This window comes from Oryza glaberrima, chromosome 10 (genome assembly GCF_000147395.1).
Source record: "Oryza glaberrima chromosome 10, OglaRS2, whole genome shotgun sequence".
NCBI classification, from domain to species: domain Eukaryota; kingdom Viridiplantae; phylum Streptophyta; class Magnoliopsida; order Poales; family Poaceae; genus Oryza; species Oryza glaberrima.
This window is the reverse complement of record NC_068335.1, coordinates 17,862,302-17,884,878: the sequence shown is the minus strand read 5'-3', so window position 1 is coordinate 17,884,878 and position 22,577 is coordinate 17,862,302. Positions and strand designations below refer to the sequence as shown.

The window sequence follows — 22,577 nt, the reverse complement described above, 5'->3', positions numbered from 1 at the left end:
TATTTTAAGTCATCCACTGAGATGCCCCTGATTTTTTACTCTAATTTTACGCAAGTATACAACACAAACAGTCAAACTATATATAGGAGGTGCGGCCGTTGGCGCGCCTCAGCATCCTCAATTCTTGATGCGACGATCGATCATATTTTCCAGATAATGAAGGTAACTTCCGATACAAATACCATCATTTTCAAAAAGAAAAAGATACAAATGCCAATGATAGCTACAAGGACGCGGTGAATCCATCCAACGAACATAGCTTGCAGAAAAAGTTAATCAAGAGCAAATTTTGTCAAGCAAATTGACCTCGTTTTTTTCCCATCAAAAAAATCGACCCCATTTACAAATTTTACTAGGTAAAAGCAATTTTATCATAAGCCATGACGAATTAATTAATTGGCGTGTGCCGTTCGTTTGTTGCTAGTCGTCGTCGTTAATCCGATGCAGATAATCCCGTTCGATTCCTCAACTAATCCGACAGTTAATTAACGGGATGCACCATGTCGGAGAAGCTGCTCCAACCAATGGATTAATTTAATCGGGGCATTAGTTAATCATTTTCTTGGTCCAAATCCGCCTTATTAATATCGATCGATGGATAGTGGCTCAGCTCGGAGATTCGGCAGCAGCTAGCTGCCTGATCGATCGATCGTCGTCGTCTTCATCTCCGGCGAGCTAGCTGAGCTGAACTGAGCTTCGCCGCGGCGGCGCGCGCATGAAGGAAGAGCCAGGCGGCGGCGGCGGCGGCCGACGGCGACGCTGGTTCGCCGTACTGCTGTGCTTCGGAGGAGACGGCAACGACAAGGATGAGGCGGCGGGGAGGCCGCCGCGGAGGAGGAAGCGCACCGTGCCGGTGGACGGCGCCGGAGACGACGACGGGGCGGTTTCCTCGGCGGGATCGGCTGAGCGGGAGATGAGGCGCGGCGAGGAGGGCGGCGAACGGCGGCCTCGCCGCCGGCGAGGCGGCTGCGGCTTCATGCTGCCGCTGTCGTCGTGCGTGCCTGGACTACTCAAGGTGTGTGTATGCATCGATCATATCATGCTTTATTGTACACGATTTTCAGTTCAACACGTACATTAATCGCGTGGATTAATTGCGTCATTGTGAGAGATTTTTTTGTAATTTCATCGTCTGAGAAATTCGCATTTGATTTGACACGTTAAAAATGGTGTCACAGCGTAATGTCAGGAGAAACAGCAACAGCAACAACGACGTCCATGGCGGGCAGAGGCAGCAGCACGAGCCCACCGCACCGCCACTGCCGCGACCGGCCGAGCTGCCGCCGCCACCGCCACCGCCTCGACGACGCCACGACGTCGTCGCTCCGGCCACGACGCGCGGCGCCGGCGCCGGCGCCATCGCCGACGCCGAGACGGCCGAATCAAAAGGCGACGTCGTCGTCGTGGCGAGCTCGCGCGAGCGCGCGAGCAGCTGCGGCCACGGCGAGTTCGGGCCGGCGATGGGGGTGTGCGTGGTGGCGGCGGTGTCGATGGCGGGGCTGCTCGGCGGCCGGCTCTGGGCCGTCGTCTGCGTGTGCGCGTGGCTCGCCGCGGTGTACGGGCTCCAGCTCAATCGGCGCCGGGCGAAGCCGCCGCCGCCGGCGGCTGACGGCGGCGGCGAGGAGGTCGTCGGCGACGTGAACTCGAAGGATTACAAGAAGCTGGTTGTGCTCAAGGGGCTTCTCCAGCGTGATCGCAGATAGCTACGAACTACACATTATTAGCAGCTAATTATTTCATTCTTCGTTACTGGTTGTGATTATATTTACAAATGAGAATCAAAATGTTCAGAAATATGAACAAAACGGAGAGAGAAAAAAACAAGTGAATTAGTGAGCTCATCTTTGATTATTATTTTTTTCAACTGCGTTTGTTCTTCTTTACCGTGTAGTCCAAACAACGAAATTTCTATGCGATTGTATGGTAGTTACCATCAAATCATCACAGGTTAATTTAACCCAAGTCCTTTTCACCAACCACTTAATTGATATCACGAACAGTTCAAATTCTTCTGTCAAAATGCCTGCCTAATTCCTCGCATTTTTTTTAAAAAAAACCTAATTCATGCACATTTTGCTTGCGTCCCAGCTGTACATAACATCAAAATCGTTCACTCTCACTGAGCAGTAGTGCCACATATATATATATATTTCCAAATTAAAATAAACATTAAGCTATCATCACTATCAGAATCACGAAGATGAAGACAAGCAGCGGATGAACAACCACATCACATGCATGGGCGTATTTAAACTGCACCTAATTACTACTAATCAGTTCACTGTTTCGTCAGCGCTAGATAGCTCGCTGTGCCGTACACTGATAGTTCTTCTCGTTGTGTCGCTGTTAATTAATTACCTGGATTGGATGGGCTGCTTCTTCGGCTTCGGCCACTGACAAAGTAAAACCACGAGCGAGCATGGATGCACATGATGATTAATTATCAGATTATATATATATGGTCTGTACACATGGGAGGATTAGTACCAAATCATGGTTAATTCTCTGTTAAGGAAGTATATTACAGTCAAATGCAGAGCCAATCGTGTGCTGAGATGTTAAAAAATGAAGAAGAGAAAAGGAATAGTATGAGATCATCCATTGAGTCAAGGGGAAGCTGCAGGATAAGTATTGGAGTTGGAATTGCTTGGTCCCCAAGGGAAGAGGTCTTTCATATGAAGGTCCATGAGGGTAGAAGTTTCTAACACTGTAGAGCAAATTAAGGTTGTGTTTAGATTCTAACTTTTTTTTAAAAAACTTTTAACTTTTCCGTCACATCAAATGTTTGAATACATAGAGCATTAAATATGGAAGAAAAAAACCAATTACATAGTTTGCATATAAATTGCTTGATGAATCTTTTGAACCTAATTACGCCATGATTAGCCATAAGTGCTACAATAGCTCATATTTGCTAATGACAGATTAATTAGGCTCAAAAAATTTGTCCGCAATTTACAGTCCAAATCTGTAATTTGTTTTGTTATTAGTGTATATTTAATACTTTAAATGTGTGTCCGTATACGTCAAAAAATTTTGGCATCAAACTAAACACGGCCTAAGGTGAGTTGACCGGCTATAGCTTCGGATTTTCTTCTTCCATAATCTTTTTTTTAAGGAGACCATATGCTCGCCCTCCAAAACCCAATATGTCCGCCCTTCAAAACCGTGCAGTTCTGTCCAGCCGACAAGCAGATTAAACATACGAACACAGCTCTTATATGTCACACGTAACTAAATCCTAATTAGTATAGGATACCACATATTTAATTGGTATAGGATACCAAATATTGTTTTCTACTGTAGTGCTCTAATTATCACGAATTGAACTGTTGATATTGACCCAAAGTCGCATCATTATAACTTGTAACTCTTGACTTTTACTCTTTAAGTTAGGGTAAAATAAGGGAGTACTTTGCTCAAATTATCATAAAATTACAGATTTAACATGATGTATCATAAAACTATAGATTTAACACTAATTTTATTACAAAACCACATACTTAAGGTAAAATATCGCAAAACTATAGGTTTAGTAATAAAATTATCATAAAACTACATAAAACTACATGTTTAACATCAGTTTAATCATAAAACTTGGAGATTTACAACTCAAACATTAGTGAAAGAATTTAAACCCCAAAATATGTAATTTTATGATAATTTTATTAGTAAATATGTAGTTTTGGGATACTTAATCTTAAATATGTAGTTTTGGAATAAATTTGTTGCTAATATATGACCCTAAATATGTAGTTTTGCGATAATTTAGTCAAAGTATAGTAGTTTTGTTAAATTTACTTTAAAAAAAACTTGGGTTGGGGCGCCCAGGGAGATCTGAAATTTCATAAGGAAAATTTGAAATTGAAATTTCTTGGTAATTTTTTTAGAAAAGACAAAATTTCGCCCAAAGTATTTTTTTAAAAAATAACACTAGAATGGATAACAGGAAATTACCTGGTTTGGAGCGTGGGCGGGGAAGATTGACAGCTGTGTCCCTGCCAACTGCCCTATGCAGTTAAAGTTATTTCTGATCGAGGAGGCTGGAAAATCTGAAATTTCAAACCAAAATATTGAATCTTGGTTATAATTTCTGTGAACTTTTGAGGGTATTTTGGTATCAGGTAGGCTTTGCTCTGCCTGTGTTCCTTTTCTCGGCTATGGAAACATGGTTGGCACATCACAAATGGATGTTATGCATCATAAAAACATCGATAAGGCGCACATGAAGGGTTTGACACGGTGATCATCCTAGCAACTTGGGACATTTGGAAAGAATGTAACATTTGGAGAGACAGCTCGCGACGCGGTGGAAGAGACTATACTCTATCACTCAGCCAGAGCGCCGATATAGCGCAACCACCGTGGCTAAAAGTCACTTGAATTGGATGACGCGAGAATATAGACTTGGCTGTGTCCGGATGCTTGAGTTTCCAACTCTAACAGTGCGCACGGAAAATGGAGCGGTCCATTAGCACGTGATTAATTAAGTATTAGTTATTTTTTTAAAAAAATGGATCAATATGATTTTTTTAAGTAACTTACGTATAGAAACTTTTTTTTAAACAAAACGCACCGTTTAATAGTTTGAAAAGCATGCGCGCAGAAAATAAAAGGAGAGTGTTGAAAACTTAGAGTTCCGAACACAGCCTTACCAGAGCCACCTTCATCCCTTCCTCTTTTCCGCTTTGTTATCTTTGTTCTCTTTTTTTTTTTTGTTGTTGTTTCTGAGTTCAAGTGATGTATAAACTTTCCAATCTTAATACAAAACACATAAGCCTTATACATATTTCTAAAAAGAATCATCATATATTCCTTGAGTGCAATATTGTCATTTCAATAATATAAACAATGTAATACGAGGAATATCCTTGAATTGTTAATGCCAGTTGTATTTTAAATACATACGAAATTCCGACAAGTAAAAGTGTTATTCAAGAATAGATAAACTTGTGATATTCCGTAATATATTGATCCATTGGTGGTGTTTATTGTATTCCATATGTCCATAGGTACGTTATAGTACTACGAAAGCTAGCTCATGTGTAAGCCGGTCAGCCCCTGTTTTCAACATGGCAAGCATTTGCAGACGGATGTCCTCCCAAGTTTTTAATCAGAATGTTGACAAAGAAGAATCTTGTATGACACGATCGATGTCTGATATATTTTGTCTCTCTTTTTTGAAAAAAAAAAATCCTATCCTGGTCCTAAATAAACAATTTTTTTTGTCAAGGCCTTATAAACGAAGGACATCAAAAATATTTGTACGAAAGACAAACTTATTACTGCAAAAATCCTACAAAATATAATGTATGCATTCCAACTTCCAAGTAATTTTGTCCTTGATAAGATCTCCAGAAGAATAACTTCAGGCCCATTTTCAGCATTTTGTCTATATTTTTCACGCTTATAGAAATACTTTTTTAAAAAAAAATCAGTTCTAAACTATTTGTAAAGTTTATTTCTCAAACAATTAATTCATTACATTAATAAATAAATAACGGGATTGCTATATAGCATTCGAATGAAATTTGTAGATGAAATCTTACAGATTTTGGACCATTGGATCCATGCCAAGATTCTTCTTAATAATCCAAAAGAAATTTGTTTCGCAATTCTTAACAAGTTTGTTGCAAGCTAGCGCGCATATCGCATATCCCCCTCCTCACTGGCGCCAGTAGCACGCGGTGGCTTCAAAGTTGGTCAGAGTCTCCCGCGATTCTAATTTGTTTAGCCTTTAAAAAAAAGGAAGATTTAAATTTGTTTAGTCTTCTCCTCCTCCAAAAACCCAGAAAAAACCTTCGCTTTCTCGCCTTAAATTATCGTATTGAAAACTGCTAGTACTAGCTTGTATACCTCTGCTCCTCGACGTGCCGAGACGGTCGCCTCCACGAGTCGCAGGTCGTGACGCGCGACGCCCAAATCAAGCGACGCCGCGCGCGAGCGCCTCCCAGAGAAATCCATTCCTTCCTCGATCGATCGATCGATCTGCCGCCGGCCGGAGGATCGCCGGGATCGCTCTGCGGCGGCGAGCGGCGAGTGTACGTCACACAGTTAGTTTGGTGGCATGCTGCCGCGGCGTCGGATGATGCCGCCGCGGCGCGCCGGGCGGCGGCGGCGGTGATCGCGATCACCACACCGCGTGGTGCGCGGCGCGGCGCGGTCGGGACGCCGCGATGCGCGCTGACGAGGATCGTCATGGTGGGCGACGTCGGGGAGACAACGAGTACGGCGGCGGCGGCGGCGGCGGGCAGGAGGAGGGCGGCGCAGGCGGCTGCTGCTCGTGCCTGCCACCGTTCTGCGGCGTGTGGGGCTCCAGGACGAAGCCGCGGCGGCGCCGGCGAAGGTTCAGGTTCAGGTTAAGACTCATCAGGCTATCGTGGTTCTTCTCCTGGCCATGGCGGAAGAACAGCGGCAATAAGAAGAAGAAGACGACGGCGACGGCGACGAAGGAAGCGAAGGGGATGAAGAAGCGGATGCTACTCCTCCTCTCCTCGTCATCGTCGTCGGCGGCGTCGCCGCCGTCGCCGGCCAAGAAAGCGCTCGCCGCCGCCGCGTCCGTCTCGGCGGCGGCAGCCGGCAGCTTACTACTCCCCAAGGTACGCGCACACCCACGTCGTCAAACCAAAACATTACATTCGCCATGGTTTTCTCCAAAAAAACCATTCGCCATGGCCACGATCTCGAGCAGCTTGTGTATGTGGTGATCGATCATTAGCGTAAAATTTTCTGATCATTAGCGTGAATTTTTCTTACCTGCATAGCTTCGTCGACACGTTAATGTCGCAGTTCATTAGTGGGTAATTGCGTGGTTAGTAGTAGTAGTAACCGGGTAATAGTTAGTTAGTTAAACTGGCGGGAGACTAACGACGATGGGGATGCAGTGGGGCCCACCACGGCCATAGCCTGCGTGCTTGACCCACCAAACGCAGCCGGCGCGTGGAAGAAGCCTAAGGAAACTAGTCGCTGTTGTTGTTGCGAGGTTTTGGGCTGTGACATTCGGAGAAAAAATAACTCAAATTTGACTATAATATATAGCTGGTCACGTCACGTGTGTTGAAAAAAAGGAATAAAAGTTGAATTGTTTTTCATAGTCTTACGAGATTATTTTGAAAAAAAAAAACTCGGGGATTTTAACTTTTCTGTTTACACATGGCATTCATGCAGAAATAGTGTACCTTGTGATTGTGTCAATGTCAGCTTCTGTTTAACCGTTTGTATCATTGTCGTTCATGCCATGCTGTCTCTTGCTGTTAAGATCTTTGTCATTCACTGAAACACTGAATATTAGTAGAGAAAATATTTTCATATTAAGTTCGATTTTATTTAGATTATTGAGTGGTTTATCGCTATGGATTATCTACTAAAATATAATGATAATTTATATATTTTAATAAATAAACTTAATAGATAGCTTAATGTAAAATATTTTTACTACATTATTTTTAAAAATATATTTTTTCAACGTGGGAAGCAAATAATCAGTTTCAATAGTATACTAGCGAATAAGGTGAAAAAGAACAATGATCGATGCAGGTCAAGTAGTAGCAAATCCATGATGAGTTCTGGAGTTTGGCGGTCCTACACCCCTACCATGATGGGCCAAATTCAATATTGTATCTCGTTGGAAATCTGGCTGGAATTGAAGCCTTTTCACCATTCAAAAACAAATTTTAAATTCTCGTTTTTAAAAAGCAGATTTTTAAATTATTGTGACACCATCAGCGCATCACACCCGCTGATTCACTAGCTGAGCTTATCTCAGGCAGCAGCAGCCAGCAGGTAGCTCAACTCCTGTGGCTAACTTTCTCCTAGTGCTTTACATTTCGTCGAATAATTCGCGTGCAATCCTTGTCGTCATCGATGGCTCGTCGCCGTGATCCGCAGGTGGGCAGCTTCGCCGCCGACGGCGGCAAGAAGCAGAGGAAAAGCGGAAGCAAGTCGCTGCCGCAGCAGACGGTCACCGGCGGCGGCGGCGACGCTGCAGCACCGGCCAAAGAGACGGCGCCGCCTGCCTGGCAACCGTGCCCGAGGCCGGCGCCCGGCGAGCTGGCCGGCGTGAAGAGAGCTCCGTCGAGAAGGCACGGCTCGTTCCGGCGCGAGCCGGGCGGCGGCGGCGGCGGCGGGCTGTGGACGATGGCGACCACGCTGGGAGTGATCGTGTTCTTCGGCCGCGTCACCGCGGTGGCCTTCCTCTGCTCGTGCCTGTACGCCGCGCGGTTCGTCCGGGCGCAGGCCGCCGGCGCCGCCGCTGCCAAGGGCAAAGGCGGCGGCGGGAGTGGGAGGTTCGACGAGCCGGCGGCGGAGGAGAGGCCGGCGGTGGTGGAGGTGTGCACGGAGGAGCACAAGAAGAAGGTGGTGATGGAAGGTTTGCTGGACAGAGGCGGCAAGAGGCTTTCCTCCCGGTTTTTGTAAATAATCATCATCACCGGCCGTTGATGTTGTAAATGATTTTTCTTTTTTTTTGTCCCTTTTTGAATGGCTTCTTTGTTTTGTTTTTTTTTTTCTTTCTTGGTTAAATTGCTACATGTGACAAGAGAAATTGGGTATACTAGGGAAAGAAGAGAAGAAAAATGATTGAGTTCGGTTTTGGTTAATTATGGTTTGAATTGCTTGCATTTGTGATAGGAGTACAGAGATCTTTGAGGGTTAATTTCTACTGGAAAAACACCTTTGACGTAGCGGTAAGAGTCATTAGTGCATTCATCACGCTATTTATTCATATCACACTAGTTCAAATGTACTGGCAGTTGTACTTGTAGATGCGAGTACGCTCACGATAGAAATGTTATGAGATTCACAGGTTTGTGAGTTTGTCCCAGACTCGCATATCTCCGTATGTTGGATATGTACTTACATACACACGCGTGAATCGTGATCAATAAAATCGGGGGGGAAATATGCTAAGATGACGGTGGCTTCAAAACCTGTCATTTTCAGCATATAACTCTGGCAAAAATTTTCATTTATGAAACTACGGTGAACTCCGGCGAGGAACAAACAAAACCAAACTAGACTACTAAAGCCTGAAGCCTACCGTACAGGACTACTCCCTTCGTTTCAAGTAATAAGACAATCAAAATCAAACTGTTTTAAGTTTGACTAAGTTTATAGATAAATATAGTAATATTTATAATACTAAATTAGTTTCAATAAATAAATAATTCAATATATTTTCATAATAAGTTTGTCTTGATTTGAAAATATTTTTTTCTACAAACTTGGTCAAACTAAAAGCTAGGGATGGACAGAAAAAACTGAACCGAAAAGATCGAAACCGTGACCGAAAAATTCAGTCATCAATTCGGTCCTAGGTAGTGAAAGACCGAATTTTGTCTAAATGCAACCTACAATCCACTAGTTCAATAGGATTAAACTCTAATTTTTCACATCCCTACTTCTTCTAGGCATGCAACCTAATAAGAATCTTTACTCGTAAGTGCTTACGATTTTTTTGGGTGATTTTTGTGTTGAAAATTTCCATTATTTCTTTGCATATATGAAAATATTGTTGAATTTCGGTCAGGACCGAGACCGAGACCGAATTTGTCGGTCCTGATATTTTTGCGTTGAAATTCGGTCTTCACTTTTCAAATACCAAAAGACCGAAGACCAAAATTTTCGGTCAGACCGAATGCCCACCTATACTAAAAGCAGTTTGACTTTGACCAAAGTCAAAACGTCTTATAACTTGAAACGGAGAGAATAGTATTTTGCCCAAGGATGAATTTTGCCCCTCATATTTGAATTGAAATATATATATAGTGTCAACTTTTGCAGAACATTTTATCTTCATATCCATTAAGTGTACTATTTAGACTACCAAGTGCTTTCTCTAAGACGTATCTTTAATCTCTCCAAACACTGAAGCACAATAAAACATATATAGAGAGAGCACCTCGGAAACCTTGAAGTTGGATAAGAGAAAAGTAGCCAGGTATGTCCCTGAATCTTGGGGCGATACATCGTGGAATATTGGAAACTCGACAACAATGTATCCAGGTAATGCAAGGTAGTATACCATAGGGATCTTCTTCCCCAAAATAACATAGGATCAGTGACAGTCTGGAGCATCGAGCTTTTCAGAAATATTTTCGTCGCATCTCACTTTGGGAGGGAAGTAGCTCGCATTAGCTAGTCGCAATTGTTAACTGGCATATTGGCCCATGTCTCAATGATGCTTTGCTAAGTCTTGCATATACAGATCTTGAGTTCTTGAAGCTTGTGAAGCATCATCAAGGATGCTGAATCCTGAGCACTCTTTTTGTCAGTCCGTCGCTCACCTTGAAATGTAATGGTTGTTGCGTCAGGTATGTGCAAGGTGATTGTCGAAACAAAGCTATTGAAGTTTGTTGTTGTCGCCCCATCCATAACAATAGGAGTCCTGTTGCAGCAACCACGTGCATCAATCAAGACATCATGAAGATCGTTTGAGTTTATTCAAGTTTTGCATTTCTTGAAAGAATTTCTTGGTATTCCTGTACATACCTGAACCTTTGTTCCACAAATTCGAATTCTGGCATTGGCCACTGCAAAATCTTGCATAGCTTGAAAAGTGCACTTCGAGGTCCACCTTTCTCCATTTTGAGTGGAAGCACAACTGAAAACATTTCGAATGGCATATGGTTTCAGTAGAATTTACCTAAATTTTAGTACTTCCTGTTTGACAGGTGCAAGCCAGCAAGTAACAATTGAACCAAAAGACAATAAATAATGCGCAAACCTTCTTTCTTTACTGAGGAAAGACCTTCTAGGATATGATAGTCATTCAAATCAGAATAACTGAGTTGTGTTCCTGACTACACAACATCAAATATATTATTCAGAATAAGTTCAATACTTTGATAAGGCGTTTGGTGGAGTGCTGTCTAGAATCTTACACTTGTCAAGTCAAATTGAAGATCTGAAGTCACGATATCCAGCTGTTTAGCCTTGGACAAACATTGTTTAATTGAAAGACCCTGTTGCTGCTTCAAAATCGAACATCAGTTTGTAGGATAAATAAGCATCTATTTTCAAACTAGCAATATGAACACCTCAAGGCTCAAGGTGTACTTGGGCTGCCATTCAACCGGCCAATCAATTACACTACGAGGCACTAGCCAACCCCATATGTGTGTACACTTTTTGTTTCTTCTTACAAATTCTTACCTTAAGATCTGCCAAAATACGAGATGCTGCTTTTGCCTTTGCCCTCTTTTTGTTTCTGTCATGCCCTTGTGCTACCAGCAGCTCATCTCGTAGTTGCAGTGACATCTCTATAATTACTTCTTCTCCTTTACTGGTGCATTTTGAATTTAAGAAGCAACCAATGTGACTGCATAGCTCCAGCAACTCACGGTAAGGTGGCAATGCAAGCTTATCAGGTGTAATCAGTGGAGAAAGCAATGGCTCGAAAATCTCCCAAACCATGTCAACATTAAAATCGGTGTCTATAAATACTGCACCAGCGATGCTTTCCATAATGTCACCAAGAACCTGTAAAACACAGAACAAAATTAGGTTGATAACATGTAATCATAATATTGTCTGGTGATACACTCCGCAAAGCTAAGTATTGAGAATTAGACATTAAAGAGAGAGAGAAAACACATAACTTGAAACTAGGCTATCAAGACTATGAACAAAGAATACTGCATCTAACCTTAGGTACTTTACATGTAGTATGTTGAAGGAATTCACTCTCTTTCCCTTGACACTCCAAATTTGACCTGACATATTCAGTAATTTGCTCCAAAAGTATTCCGGATCCATGTTGTAGATGACTGTGAATGTTGTTTCTTACAACTGCTTGTGCAAAATTCTCATTACTAACCAAAGCGGAGCGTAAATCCGTTAATTCTCCAGGATCAACATCAGTATGAGTAGCATAGAGATGACGTGTAAGAAGTAGATCCAGCACAGAATCACCAAGAAATTCAAGACGCTGAATAGAAAGCAGATAAGAAAAAAAAAAGAGGGGGGCACAAAACTTTTGATTATAACACAAAACATAATTACTCTGTTGCACTAACCTGGTAACAGTAATCAACACCTAATTCCTGCAGAGATGGATGAGTTATGGCTTCCAAAAGAAGGCCCTTGACTGAGAAGTTGTACTTCAGTTTTGCTTCCAGTTCCTCAATGTCATTTATTTTTGATAAGGAGCATAAATGAGATGCATTGAACTTCACTTCCTGCAATAGCTTCATATCACATTTGATATCGATTCCAAACCACCTCATAACCCAAAGTGCAGCAGCAATGCCACCACCAACATAATATGCTCCAACCAGTGCTTCAACACAATCAGATATTGTTTTTGAGCACATCCACCTATGACCTCTGTCACATGGTTTTCCCACAACAAAAGATGGGTCATCTCGGATATACCTTCTATGAGAAGGAACAAATGCAGTCTCGATTCCACAGTTACAAGGAAAAGGGCGCAACGATATCTGTCCAGGAGCAACCCAACGCCGTGGGTCAAAAGCATTATCACGTACATAACCCTGAAAGTATGATAAAAAAAAATCTGTAAACATAAGCAAAGCTCACAAAAAAAAGCACAAGAATTAGAAAATATTCTTGAATATATATATTGCCCAAGCCTATGATGTGACTATGAAACTAAAGATTGATAGAACAGTAAGTAAAGCATAGGCATTCAAAGAAAGTTATGAAAGGAACAATGTGAAAGGAGCAATCATGGCAAACATATGACCACCAGTGCATTTATGCAAAATCAAAGCTAAAAATAGAAGCAAATACTTGCTACACAATGTGCATATACAATCCGTAGTCTCTCATGCTCAAGTAGGTGAATTGCCCATACCAAATTAAGTAACTTAAAAAATTTATTTGTACAACAACAGAAATATTGCAAACTTCAGGAAGTTGAAACCATGTAAATGCATTTAGGGGTGTAAATCATCTACCTGCAACGACCGCCATATTCCATGTTTATGAAGTGTAGCATTGCAGACAGCCTTGGATCTCATATCAGAGAGCTGACCTTCATGTTTCATAGGATACCTTAGGAAAAGGTCACATCCTACCACATACTTTAGCACGGAGTCTCCTAACAGCTCTAAACGCTCCAGAGAAAATGTCTCACAGCATCTTAAAGTTGTTATAGCTTCCAAAATCTAACATGAAAAATATACCAAATTATTGATAAATGCATAGTCATCCTTAGCAAATAAAAATGTTGAAAGAGAACAAACCAAAGTGACTGGTATGTGTTGATTGTAACCAATTTCTCTGCGAAGCTGGCTGGCTAGCATAAGTGACTGAAGCCGATGTATTACAGAAGGGAGTAAATAAAATGACTTCAGAATATCAGTTGTTACATCGAGATGGATAAGTAGTTCAGGTGGAACCCGAGCATGAATTTGTTCTTTTTCCATGAGCAGAGGTTTGCCAGTGGAGCCATCTGCCATAGGTCATATGGAATTTCATGTCAAATAAGACCCAAAGTACTGTACCTGCTATCTTGCATATCATTATACTAGAAGTGAAGATATGCTGAGTGTGGCGCAGGCTCGCAGCTGTATCTTGCATTTTTTTCTCTTGAATGCACAGGAGAACTGCTCATCATTATATTGAGAAGGAAAAGAAAAAGGTCCCAATGGACTACAACACCAAGAGACCACTAAAAACACACACCCCCAAAAGGGAACTAACACATTGAAATCTACAAAAAAATCAACAGCAAACGACCACTGCTACGATGGTACAGGTGTCAAGGCCATAAGATGCTAAGCCCTTTTGTGCCAGCCACGCTATATTGGCCGTGTGCATTCACCTTATGATGCAGAGGCCGGGCGCTGCCCATTATCTAAAAAAAAAACCACTAGAGCCATTGATTCAGTCCTGTTGCTTGGGATACAGTAATAATAAGGGTGGACAGTCATATTGATTTGCAGTTCTCGAAATAGTAAGAGGCCTACAAATTTAGTGTACTTTCGGACAAAGGGTAACAAAAGAAGGACTCTACTGCTCTATGAGGTGGATTGATGATGCAAAAGAAAAGGTATATGCTGGAAAAGAAATGTGGCTCAACTGCATGAATGGATGAATGCAATAGTTCCACTATCAATAATTAGTATGCATTAATCAAATTGTGTGCAGAAAATAAAGTAATTAAGGACTCCTATTGCTGGTTTTGACACAATGACACTACATCGATTTATTAAGGAAATTACCCTGCTCATGTAGAAAGCAAGTATAGTTTATTACAAAGTTCCTGTTGGGATACCAGCATAACCTGAAGCGCACACAAAAGGAAATGGAAAAATAAAGGAGAGGATTCCATGTTTTGTGTCATGTACTATAATTTATTTGATAATTTTTTAGTAGTACCATATGGTTGTATTAAGAAAACACAAAAAAGTAGTATTAAATTTGTTTCTTTGCCATCTTTTTTTTTTCTCAAACAGTTTCTTTGCTATCTCATTGAACTGATTCATCTATCCAAAATAATACAGGTGGCCAAACATGTTAAATTAAGTCAACATCAAGAATATAATGTTAGCATTCAAGCCTTTTTTCGGATAGATTTTTTCACTTAAGTTATTCCAACTGCTGGCCATGTAGTTCCTGGCCAAAAGAGGGTGAGCATAGAACAGCATGTTGGAGTAACAATCACTAGTGTATGTCAATAAATGAAAAGTTGAGGTCTAGTATTTAACCAAAACTAAAGATAAAAGACACAATTTGTGCTCTTATCCCAATGAAATTTGCAAGGCATGGATATCAGGTGCAGTGAGCCCACACTCAGCTAAAACTTTCCATTAACAGAGGTAAAGGTTACTAGAGTAGGGTGTGTATCCAGTACCTAGATACTTCAATTTTGAAAAGAGAAGATTGTGTGCATTGTGGCTTTGCTTTAACAGCAATAGTGGTTGTTCTGGATGTTGAATAATAATACCATACCTACAATGAAGTGAAGAAAGAAAGTTCATCAGGACACATACAAGAGCAGAGCAGTACTAGAAATAAATATATATATAAAAAAGAGGAAGTACTTTTGATGGTAATAGTCCACAAATGAAGTAAAAGGTGAGGCTTTCCCCTTACACATCTCATCAAACGAGTCCTCTGCAGTTGTGTCTAAGATCAAATCAAGAACAGTGTATATCCTTCCTGTATGCAGTGATAGCACGACTGAATCTTTGATGCTGGAACAATGAAGAGACTTATTGGCCAGATGAATAATTTCTTCTTGGCCCCCTCTTCTTTTTTCTGGAATACAATTTACAGGAATGACATTTTCATCTCCTTGATACGAACTCCACAACTCCTCAACTGCACCAGCACAAGATTCAATTGCTTCCCAGTGTATGCTTAGGTCATCCTGGATATATGAAGAATCCCTCAAAGGTAAAAGCAAGTACATGCTTTCCGTGTTCCACTGTATTTCATGACCCTTTTTGAAAATAAAATCCCTTTGTGCTCCACTTTTTCGAGAACCATGAAATAATCTACCAAAGATTCCATTGAAAAAGAATTCTTGGAACAATTTCCCTTTACCTAACTGAAGAAACAAGAAAGATGAGTCACAGATATAAAAACTATATGGAATTTTAGCAACGAGAATGTCAATAAGCCACTAATTCTTGAACTACCTGCTTTTTGTTTAGTTGAACTTTTCCGCGAGGAGTTACAGTGGTGTAGACCATTTTATTAGGGATCAGGAACAGATCCATTTTTGAGAGTGCCACATCATCATCAAGTTCTGGTTCCATTAAGAGAACAAACCCAGCATAGTTTTCACCCTCTTGGTCACAAAGAAAATCAATTCTGTAAGTATTCAGTGTAATATTTTCACTGTCATGAATCCAAGTTCCTGATAAAGCAAGAACACATGTAGTACCATGAAGCTCCTTCCTTTTAGTTGTTCCTGCAAAAATAGGAAAGAGAATGGAAAATTAGTGATCATGTACAATAGGAGAAACACTCATATCTGTTGGAAAATTTCAATATATGGGAAGATTAGGGTTGCTGTTTAAAACTTTCAATTGCCATACTACAGTATGCGGGAACCTCTCAAGCAAATGATAAAGTAACAAAATGAAGGGAGAGTAACTACGTAATTGCAAGATCAACAGAGTTCAAGCATCAGGAGGTATTTGCTCCAACAAACATGTCCAAAAATAAAACACCATATGTGTAGAGTATCTCTATAAATAGCTACATTGCAAAGGAAACGTAAAGAGACAGCCGAGGTAGTTCTAGTTTTACAATTTTCAGTGTTGTATGGCAACCCAGATCTGTTCTGAAGAACCATAGTATTGTACTATTGTATAGTTTATAAAATATACCAGTGCTACAGCGTAGAAAAATATATGAAGTGATGGGTGTATCCAAGAAATATAATATAAGCAAAACTGCAACATTACACTCATACCTGGTCCAGATATGCATTTTTCATCTGCTGTAGTGAAATCTGTATCCATAGGTTCTTCAGTCAAAGGTACAAGATGATCATTAAGTTCTCCCAGTTGATGCAATTTCTTGCAGGCCTCTAGGGATACAAGCTGCTTGGATAAATTACTTGAACTGCTTAAAGGGCCAACTATACTTTGAAATGCTGCATTTCGAGGTAGCGTCAATGTGCATTTGAATAATCCATCTTCAATGGTCACCTCAAAGGAAGGCTTTGGCATGAAATACCTGCAGAAGGATGTTACCATGAAGTACCACTTTAATGAAATGGAACTAGGACAGCAAATCATGCCTAGGGAAGTAGCAGGGATGTTTTTTTGTCTATGTGTGATTTGAATCTAACCAGCTATCCATGCATCTGGTGTCAAGCAGTATATCAATGAATCTTAAGGATACCATCAATGATTCATGCATAAGTTGCAATGTTAATCAGCAGGAAAGGAAGAAGAGATACTCACTGAAGCACAAGCAACTCATAAAACAACGAGAGTTATAAATACTAGAGTGTTAAGTGTACCTATCTTTAGGAAGCTTCTCACAGTATTTACGAATTAGGTTGACACAGCAATCTGCGGTTATAGTTGCTCCAGTTGACTGAACTTGGTAGGTGTACATCCCTTGGATAGACAAGTCATAGGATAAAGCATTGGGGTGTCTATAGAGTGCACAGTTTTTAACATAGTAACCAGTCTGTATCATACGAAATATGTGTTCTTGCTGCTGCAAGTTTCCCCTGAAAATCCATATATGAAAGATCAACAAGCGAAAAAAATGGCATAAAAATTTATGCCAATTATTAAACACGGGCATACTTTTTTTCTACTGAGATAGGTAGGATTAAGCAATTTTGGGCCTAGGAGCTCAGACTGTTCACAAATACATAATTGCGTAGCTTGGATCTAACTTATACACATAAAATGTGGAAAATGAATTTAGGTTAGAAAAAATTGACTATCTCTGTCACAGGGTAACTTAATTTCACGTGTGATGATTCACCTCTCAATCATAAGAATAAATTCCGAGTTGTTCCTTCTAGCACGACCACGAGATTGGATATAGCTACAAACAGTTCTGGGTAGGTCGAAGCGTATCACACAAGAACAGTTAGGTACATCGACGCCCTCTTCAGTCACATCTGTTGTAAAAAGCAAGTTCACCTAGAAATTGATGTGAAGTTAATGTAACATTTGAAAGACTGTTTGAATCAAATTTACAATAGCATCTCATACCTTTCCAGCTCGGAACAAATCCAAAGTAAATCTCTGAACTGCTGGACTCAGAGCATCTTTTGATGTACTCCCTCCAGTCAAGTAAGAAATTGAAAAACAAGAGAAGTTAACAATTCCTCTCATAAACCTTTCGACGGCTTTAGCTGTCATAATTCTGTCTACGAAAATTAGGCAAAGCACTTCATTTGATGACCTGTAGAGAAAACACATGGCTGTATTATTTTTGGCCAACAAAAGACCAAAAGTAGGTGAAACTAAACATCTTGAGTAGAATACTAGGGTATTACCCAAACGATTTGAAGATGTTGATTAGCGTATTCACTTTTGAAGAAATGTATCCCCTTTTAGTTAATTCCTCAGAACCAGATTCTGATTTCATTAGTTCACCATATCCTGTCATGCAATTGCATCAGCAGAATTAGAGAAGGCAACTATCAATGCACGAAAGTAGAAAAAGGAACACATACAGAGAAACAATAGCTGTGGCACAGAGACTACCAACTGCAATCTAAGTGGCTATAGAGGTTAGAGTCAATCTCCTCTGTCTTTTTGGTTGAGTGCTTCTAACTACCTACTGGAAACTGCTTCAAAGCTCACTTCTTTTTTGCCAAACCGGCAGAAGCCCGCTGACCAGATCTTATCATAAGGGGCAAAGATTAACGTCAAAGGTGATAGCCCTCTCAGCTAGCAGCCAACTCCACAAATTAGCTAGCAGCACCCAGCGAACTACATCAACTTCATAGTTCACTTCTATAGAGCATGCAAATTAGGAGGGTGTGTAGAAGCATGTGTTTCTCTTCTTATTCTGAGAATAACGTACAAAAAACAGACAACTAAACTAATAAGATTCAGGGAATCTTTTACTGGAGGGCATAAGCTAAACAGAAAGAACATAATGCAATCCTAGTTGGATTTGCAAATTGTGTCATTACCTAATCCATACAGATAAAAGAAAGATACTGCATCATTTTTGCTTATGCAGTTAATTCAAGATAACAACTAAAGGGTGCACTATACCTTGTGGAAGAATTTCCTCTATTAGACTTAAAGCTTCTTTAAAATAAGACATATGTAAGCACAAGCTAGCTTTAGAAAAAATGCAGTCTTCAGAATCACATAATGGCTTAACGCTTTCAATATGTATTTTGACTACCTGTTAAGAAAACAATTTAAGTTAGTATAAGCATTTTACACTATACTTGAAGTCCTTATGGATAACAGGTTTTTTAGTACCAATACACCGTTTCCACTTCCAGAAAAGAACAAAGCACTCTTTCATAACAGAAGACAAACAGTTGCAGCACACGTGATGTTACGGAAAAATAATGGCAAAGATACTATAGCTGTCACAGGCAAGGTCATGCAAAGCAGCTTATGTTCTTAGGTACTTGAACTTGTGCCAATCTTTACTAGTTAAAGTGAATGGTTCCTATGAAAAGAATTCACCAAATATTCTTTTGATTTATCAGTTCGGCATGCGCAATATTTTATATATTTGCAAAAAGGTTAAAAATCATTTCAATAAGACTGGAATTTATGTAGGTATAACTAGTAAACAAACAAGGCCGATATGAAATGTCAAAGTTATGTGACTCTTCAGAAAAGTTTTCTTTACATAGAACTGATTATATAATACTGATTGGATAATGCAATACCTCAGAGGTGATAATTGGACCAAGATCGTTTAGGCTGTACAATATTTTCCCATGGTATCTGGACAAGCTCTTTCTTGAAGTCTCTAGGATATTATCGGTGTCTTTAAATTTATTAGATGGCGATTCTTGAAGACCAACCAACAAAGAATCAAACTGCCCAACAGTACAAAATTTAAACAAATATACATGCAAAAAGAAAGTTACAGGGAGCTGTAGGTTTTGGTACTCCAAATTATATATGTATTTTAATAATAAGCTCAAATGTATTTCAGTTAAATCACCTCATCAGACAATATCTGAAGCTTTGATTTCAGATTATCAAAATCAACCATGTAAGCATCATAGTATTTGTTCACAATTGTTGCAGGAGGGGAAAAGCTCTCAAGCTCATTTCGATCTTCTACGATGTATATCTGCAATAGCATGTAACATATGACAGGCTATTTGTTACTGGAAAGTTGTTTTCTTAAAATTCAATAAATCCAAAGCTTGTCAGCTTGAGATAACCTTGGCATCCAAGGTTAGTTCTAGTTGAGCAATGTGTGCTTCACAATCGTGTAGTGTGGAAGCACCTGAAAAAATGGAGGGTTGTAATAGATTATGAGCCAGCAAATCCGAACAATATTAGAAATTCATAATTTCAATGAAATTATTCTACAACAGGAAACTGTTTCAATTTAATGAACTGATTGAATGTGCTCTCCAGTAATATGAGTAGAAGCATTGAATAGATTAAATTGGGACAACCTTTTCTTTAAAAAAATATACATGAGTATGTGTATCATTTCATTAAGAAGGAATAAAAACGGGGAAGAGACTAGAACGCCTTTCTCCCCAAAAACACCTACGAAAAAACTACTTACAAAACAAAAGGCTCACACGACCTAACCTTACCCAACCAGGGTAAGCAACCCTCTAAGGAACTCGCCTTTTAGTGGACAACTAAGTCAAACGCGCAAACTATGATGCCCAATCATCAAAATTTGAAATAGGATGCAATCTACAGTTGGCAGGCAGAGAGGTATTCCATGTAGAATTATGAAGCAAGAGAAAGAATCATACTTCCAGAAATGTATTGTCTTGTTATGAAGAAGGCAAAAGCACTCAAATACATCACATGAGTTTTTGACAGTACATGGCAGTTGGGGCATTCTTCAAAAAGGAAGATAATAACAGTCACACGACATGCTTATTTTAATAACAAAGCTAAAACACATTTTCTGAAACTATTGATCAATGAAATATACACAGGGTTAAAAGCACGTGACTGTTTTCGTTACAAAAAAGCACATGACTGTCGTGTGTAGAATTCTTGCCTTTAGTAGCAACAGGGGAGGCTGTCATTCCAAATACATCTGGCCTCCACTGAGACCCAAAATAAAATTCCTTTAGAACTCAAGAGAGACATAAAACAAAAGCAAATTTGCCATGTCAGATTATTAAAACAAATACTGTTATCCTAAGCAACTTTCTGTAATAACAAAAACTGCAAGCCAAAGCTTATCTACCAATGTTGTCAAAGCAAAAGACAGATCCCCAAATTTCTACTACCTTCATTATTCGTGCATATGGATGGCTTCCACAAGCACGATGACATTCATCAAATATTAGCAAGCTCACTGCACTCATTGTCAGAAAAGCATGCCGCAGAGCATCCAACAGTATCTGTGGCGTCATAACAACGATCTGAAACACAAAAGGCATGCATCGCTCAAATGTCAGCGTAAACACGTATTTCCGATCCAAGTTAGCAATGGCATGCGTAAGCCCAATTCAGTAGCTGTAATTAAGTCCGATAGGTACTAACATAGCAAGGATCTAAGAAATTGAACCCCAAAGTTACAGAACTTCAGCTACTTTGAACAAAGTGGCGTAGGACTGCAATATCCCTCAGATTCAGACCAGCATCTCAATCTAGGAAATGACAACACATGAAAGAAAATTCATCTTGAACCAGAGTGCTAAATCAGCTAGTATTTCATATGCACGCCCCTTCAGAAAACATCAAGTTGATGACTCTCAAATTTATTAATGGGTAGGCTGGTAGCAACCTCAGCCTGCATCTGGCTTCAGTTGGTGGGCACGCCAAATGTGCCAATTCACAGTACATCGCAATCAAGCAAATCGCTGCCTCAAGCATAGCGCAGGAGCAGGTTCAGTAAACCCGGGCGCTTACCTCATTTCTCCCAACTTCCTCCTTCCAATGATCGGCGCCCCATTCGCCAACCCGCGATGCTCCAGAGCACATCATCACGTCGAGGTCAGTGTACTCACGAATCACCTCGAATTGCTACAGCACAAATGCAGAGCAACCAGCTCCCGATCAGAACACATCGTCCGCACTCCATTTGTTCACATGTTGATGAAAAAAAAAAAAGAAAAAGCAACCTGATGGACGAGGTGCACGGTGGGCGCGAGGAACACCACGATCCGCCGCGGCGCCCCCCCGGCGCGCACCCGGCGTGCGTGCTCGCGCGCGAGCATGACGGCGACCATGGTCTTCCCGGACCCCGTGTCGAGCACCGCGATGGTGTTCCCCCGCAGCGCCGCCTCGAACACCTCCACCTGGTACCTGCACGCACGCACGCACGCAGGCGGCGCCAACGAGGAGAGCAGCCAACATCAGCTAAGCTGCACTGACCAACTGGCTAGTGCGAGGGGTGGTATCAGCAGTCGGTCGAGACCCCCTCGGGCGGAGCTGCCTGTGGGGGCGGCAAGGCGGCGACAGCGGAGGCGGGGGCGGGAGGACGGCAGCCTCGTCGTCGGCCATGGCGGCGGCGGCGGGGTTGGGAGGGTTCGGTGGTGGGGAGGCGCATGACGAGGTGGGTATAAATCGGCGGCGTGGCGGAGGTGAGTGGGAGAAGGCGAAGTGCGTGAGGCGGCGGTGAGAGGAGGCGGAGGAGAGTTGGTTGGCGCGGTGGAGGGCAGCGGCGGCCGTTGCAGAGATGTGAGGCGAGAGGCCGACATGTGGGCCCGTCATGTCAGAGGGCCGTTGCAGATCTTCTTCTCCCTGCTTTGGCTGGCCTGGTATACTGAAACTTTTCGCATGCAATATCATGCATTCATGCCCATTTGATGAATGAATCTCTCTATAGCATTTATATTCATTTTTTTTGTCTTTTCTAGAGAAGAAAAACTTGTTTGAAATTTTTTAGAGATTGTTTGCATTTCACTACGATGAACTGACAAAAATAACTGTCAGGTTGTTCTCTGAAAAGAACACAGATTGTAGGTGGAGTACATGTAATTGCAATGGCAACTGGCA

General features: G+C 41.1%; 3 protein-coding genes across 3 annotated transcripts; 2 read left to right on the top strand and 1 right to left on the bottom strand.

The window, feature by feature from the left end:
• The first annotated feature begins 633 nt into the window (after positions 1-633).
• On the top strand, positions 634-1,725 carry LOC127785644 (uncharacterized). Its single transcript, XM_052313045.1, has 2 exons — positions 634-1,015; positions 1,179-1,725. Exons 1-2 carry the CDS (start codon positions 716-718, stop codon positions 1,701-1,703), a joined length of 825 nt encoding a protein of 274 aa, XP_052169005.1. The 5' UTR covers positions 634-715; the 3' UTR covers positions 1,704-1,725.
• A 4,137-nt stretch (positions 1,726-5,862) lies between these two features.
• On the top strand, positions 5,863-8,597 carry LOC127752943 (uncharacterized). Its single transcript, XM_052278392.1, has 2 exons — positions 5,863-6,599; positions 7,888-8,597. Exons 1-2 carry the CDS (start codon positions 6,177-6,179, stop codon positions 8,413-8,415), a joined length of 951 nt encoding a protein of 316 aa, XP_052134352.1. The 5' UTR covers positions 5,863-6,176; the 3' UTR covers positions 8,416-8,597.
• Positions 8,598-9,899: 1,302 nt separating this feature from the next.
• LOC127786353 (endoribonuclease Dicer homolog 3b-like) lies at positions 9,900-22,346 on the bottom strand. Its single transcript, XM_052313730.1, is given in 25 exon segments — positions 9,900-10,384; positions 10,489-10,600; positions 10,724-10,799; positions 10,881-10,970; positions 11,152-11,478; positions 11,645-11,926; positions 12,015-12,491; positions 12,918-13,414; positions 14,819-14,916; positions 15,009-15,517; positions 15,609-15,883; positions 16,391-16,656; positions 16,946-17,161; positions 17,425-17,585; positions 17,658-17,850; positions 17,945-18,050; positions 18,675-18,810; positions 19,313-19,465; positions 19,594-19,725; positions 19,820-19,884; positions 20,629-20,677; positions 20,864-20,998; positions 21,489-21,602; positions 21,701-21,884; positions 21,997-22,346. Coding segments are annotated over 25 exon segments (5,148 nt in total). The 5' UTR covers positions 22,293-22,346; the 3' UTR covers positions 9,900-10,185.
• Between the last annotated feature and the right edge of the window lie 231 nt (positions 22,347-22,577).

Bases quoted from the DNA above. Each gene is read 5' to 3' on its own strand.
- LOC127785644 (XM_052313045.1), top strand. From the start codon at position 716: ATGAAGGAAGAGCCAGGCGGCGGCGGCGGCGGCCGACGGCGACGCTGG. The intron at 1,016-1,178 runs GTGTGTGTATGC...ATGGTGTCACAG, and splicing joins GCGTGCCTGGACTACTCAAG to CGTAATGTCAGGAGAAACAG.
- LOC127752943 (XM_052278392.1), top strand. From the start codon at position 6,177: ATGCGCGCTGACGAGGATCGTCATGGTGGGCGACGTCGGGGAGACAAC. The intron at 6,600-7,887 runs GTACGCGCACAC...CGTGATCCGCAG, and splicing joins GCAGCTTACTACTCCCCAAG to GTGGGCAGCTTCGCCGCCGA.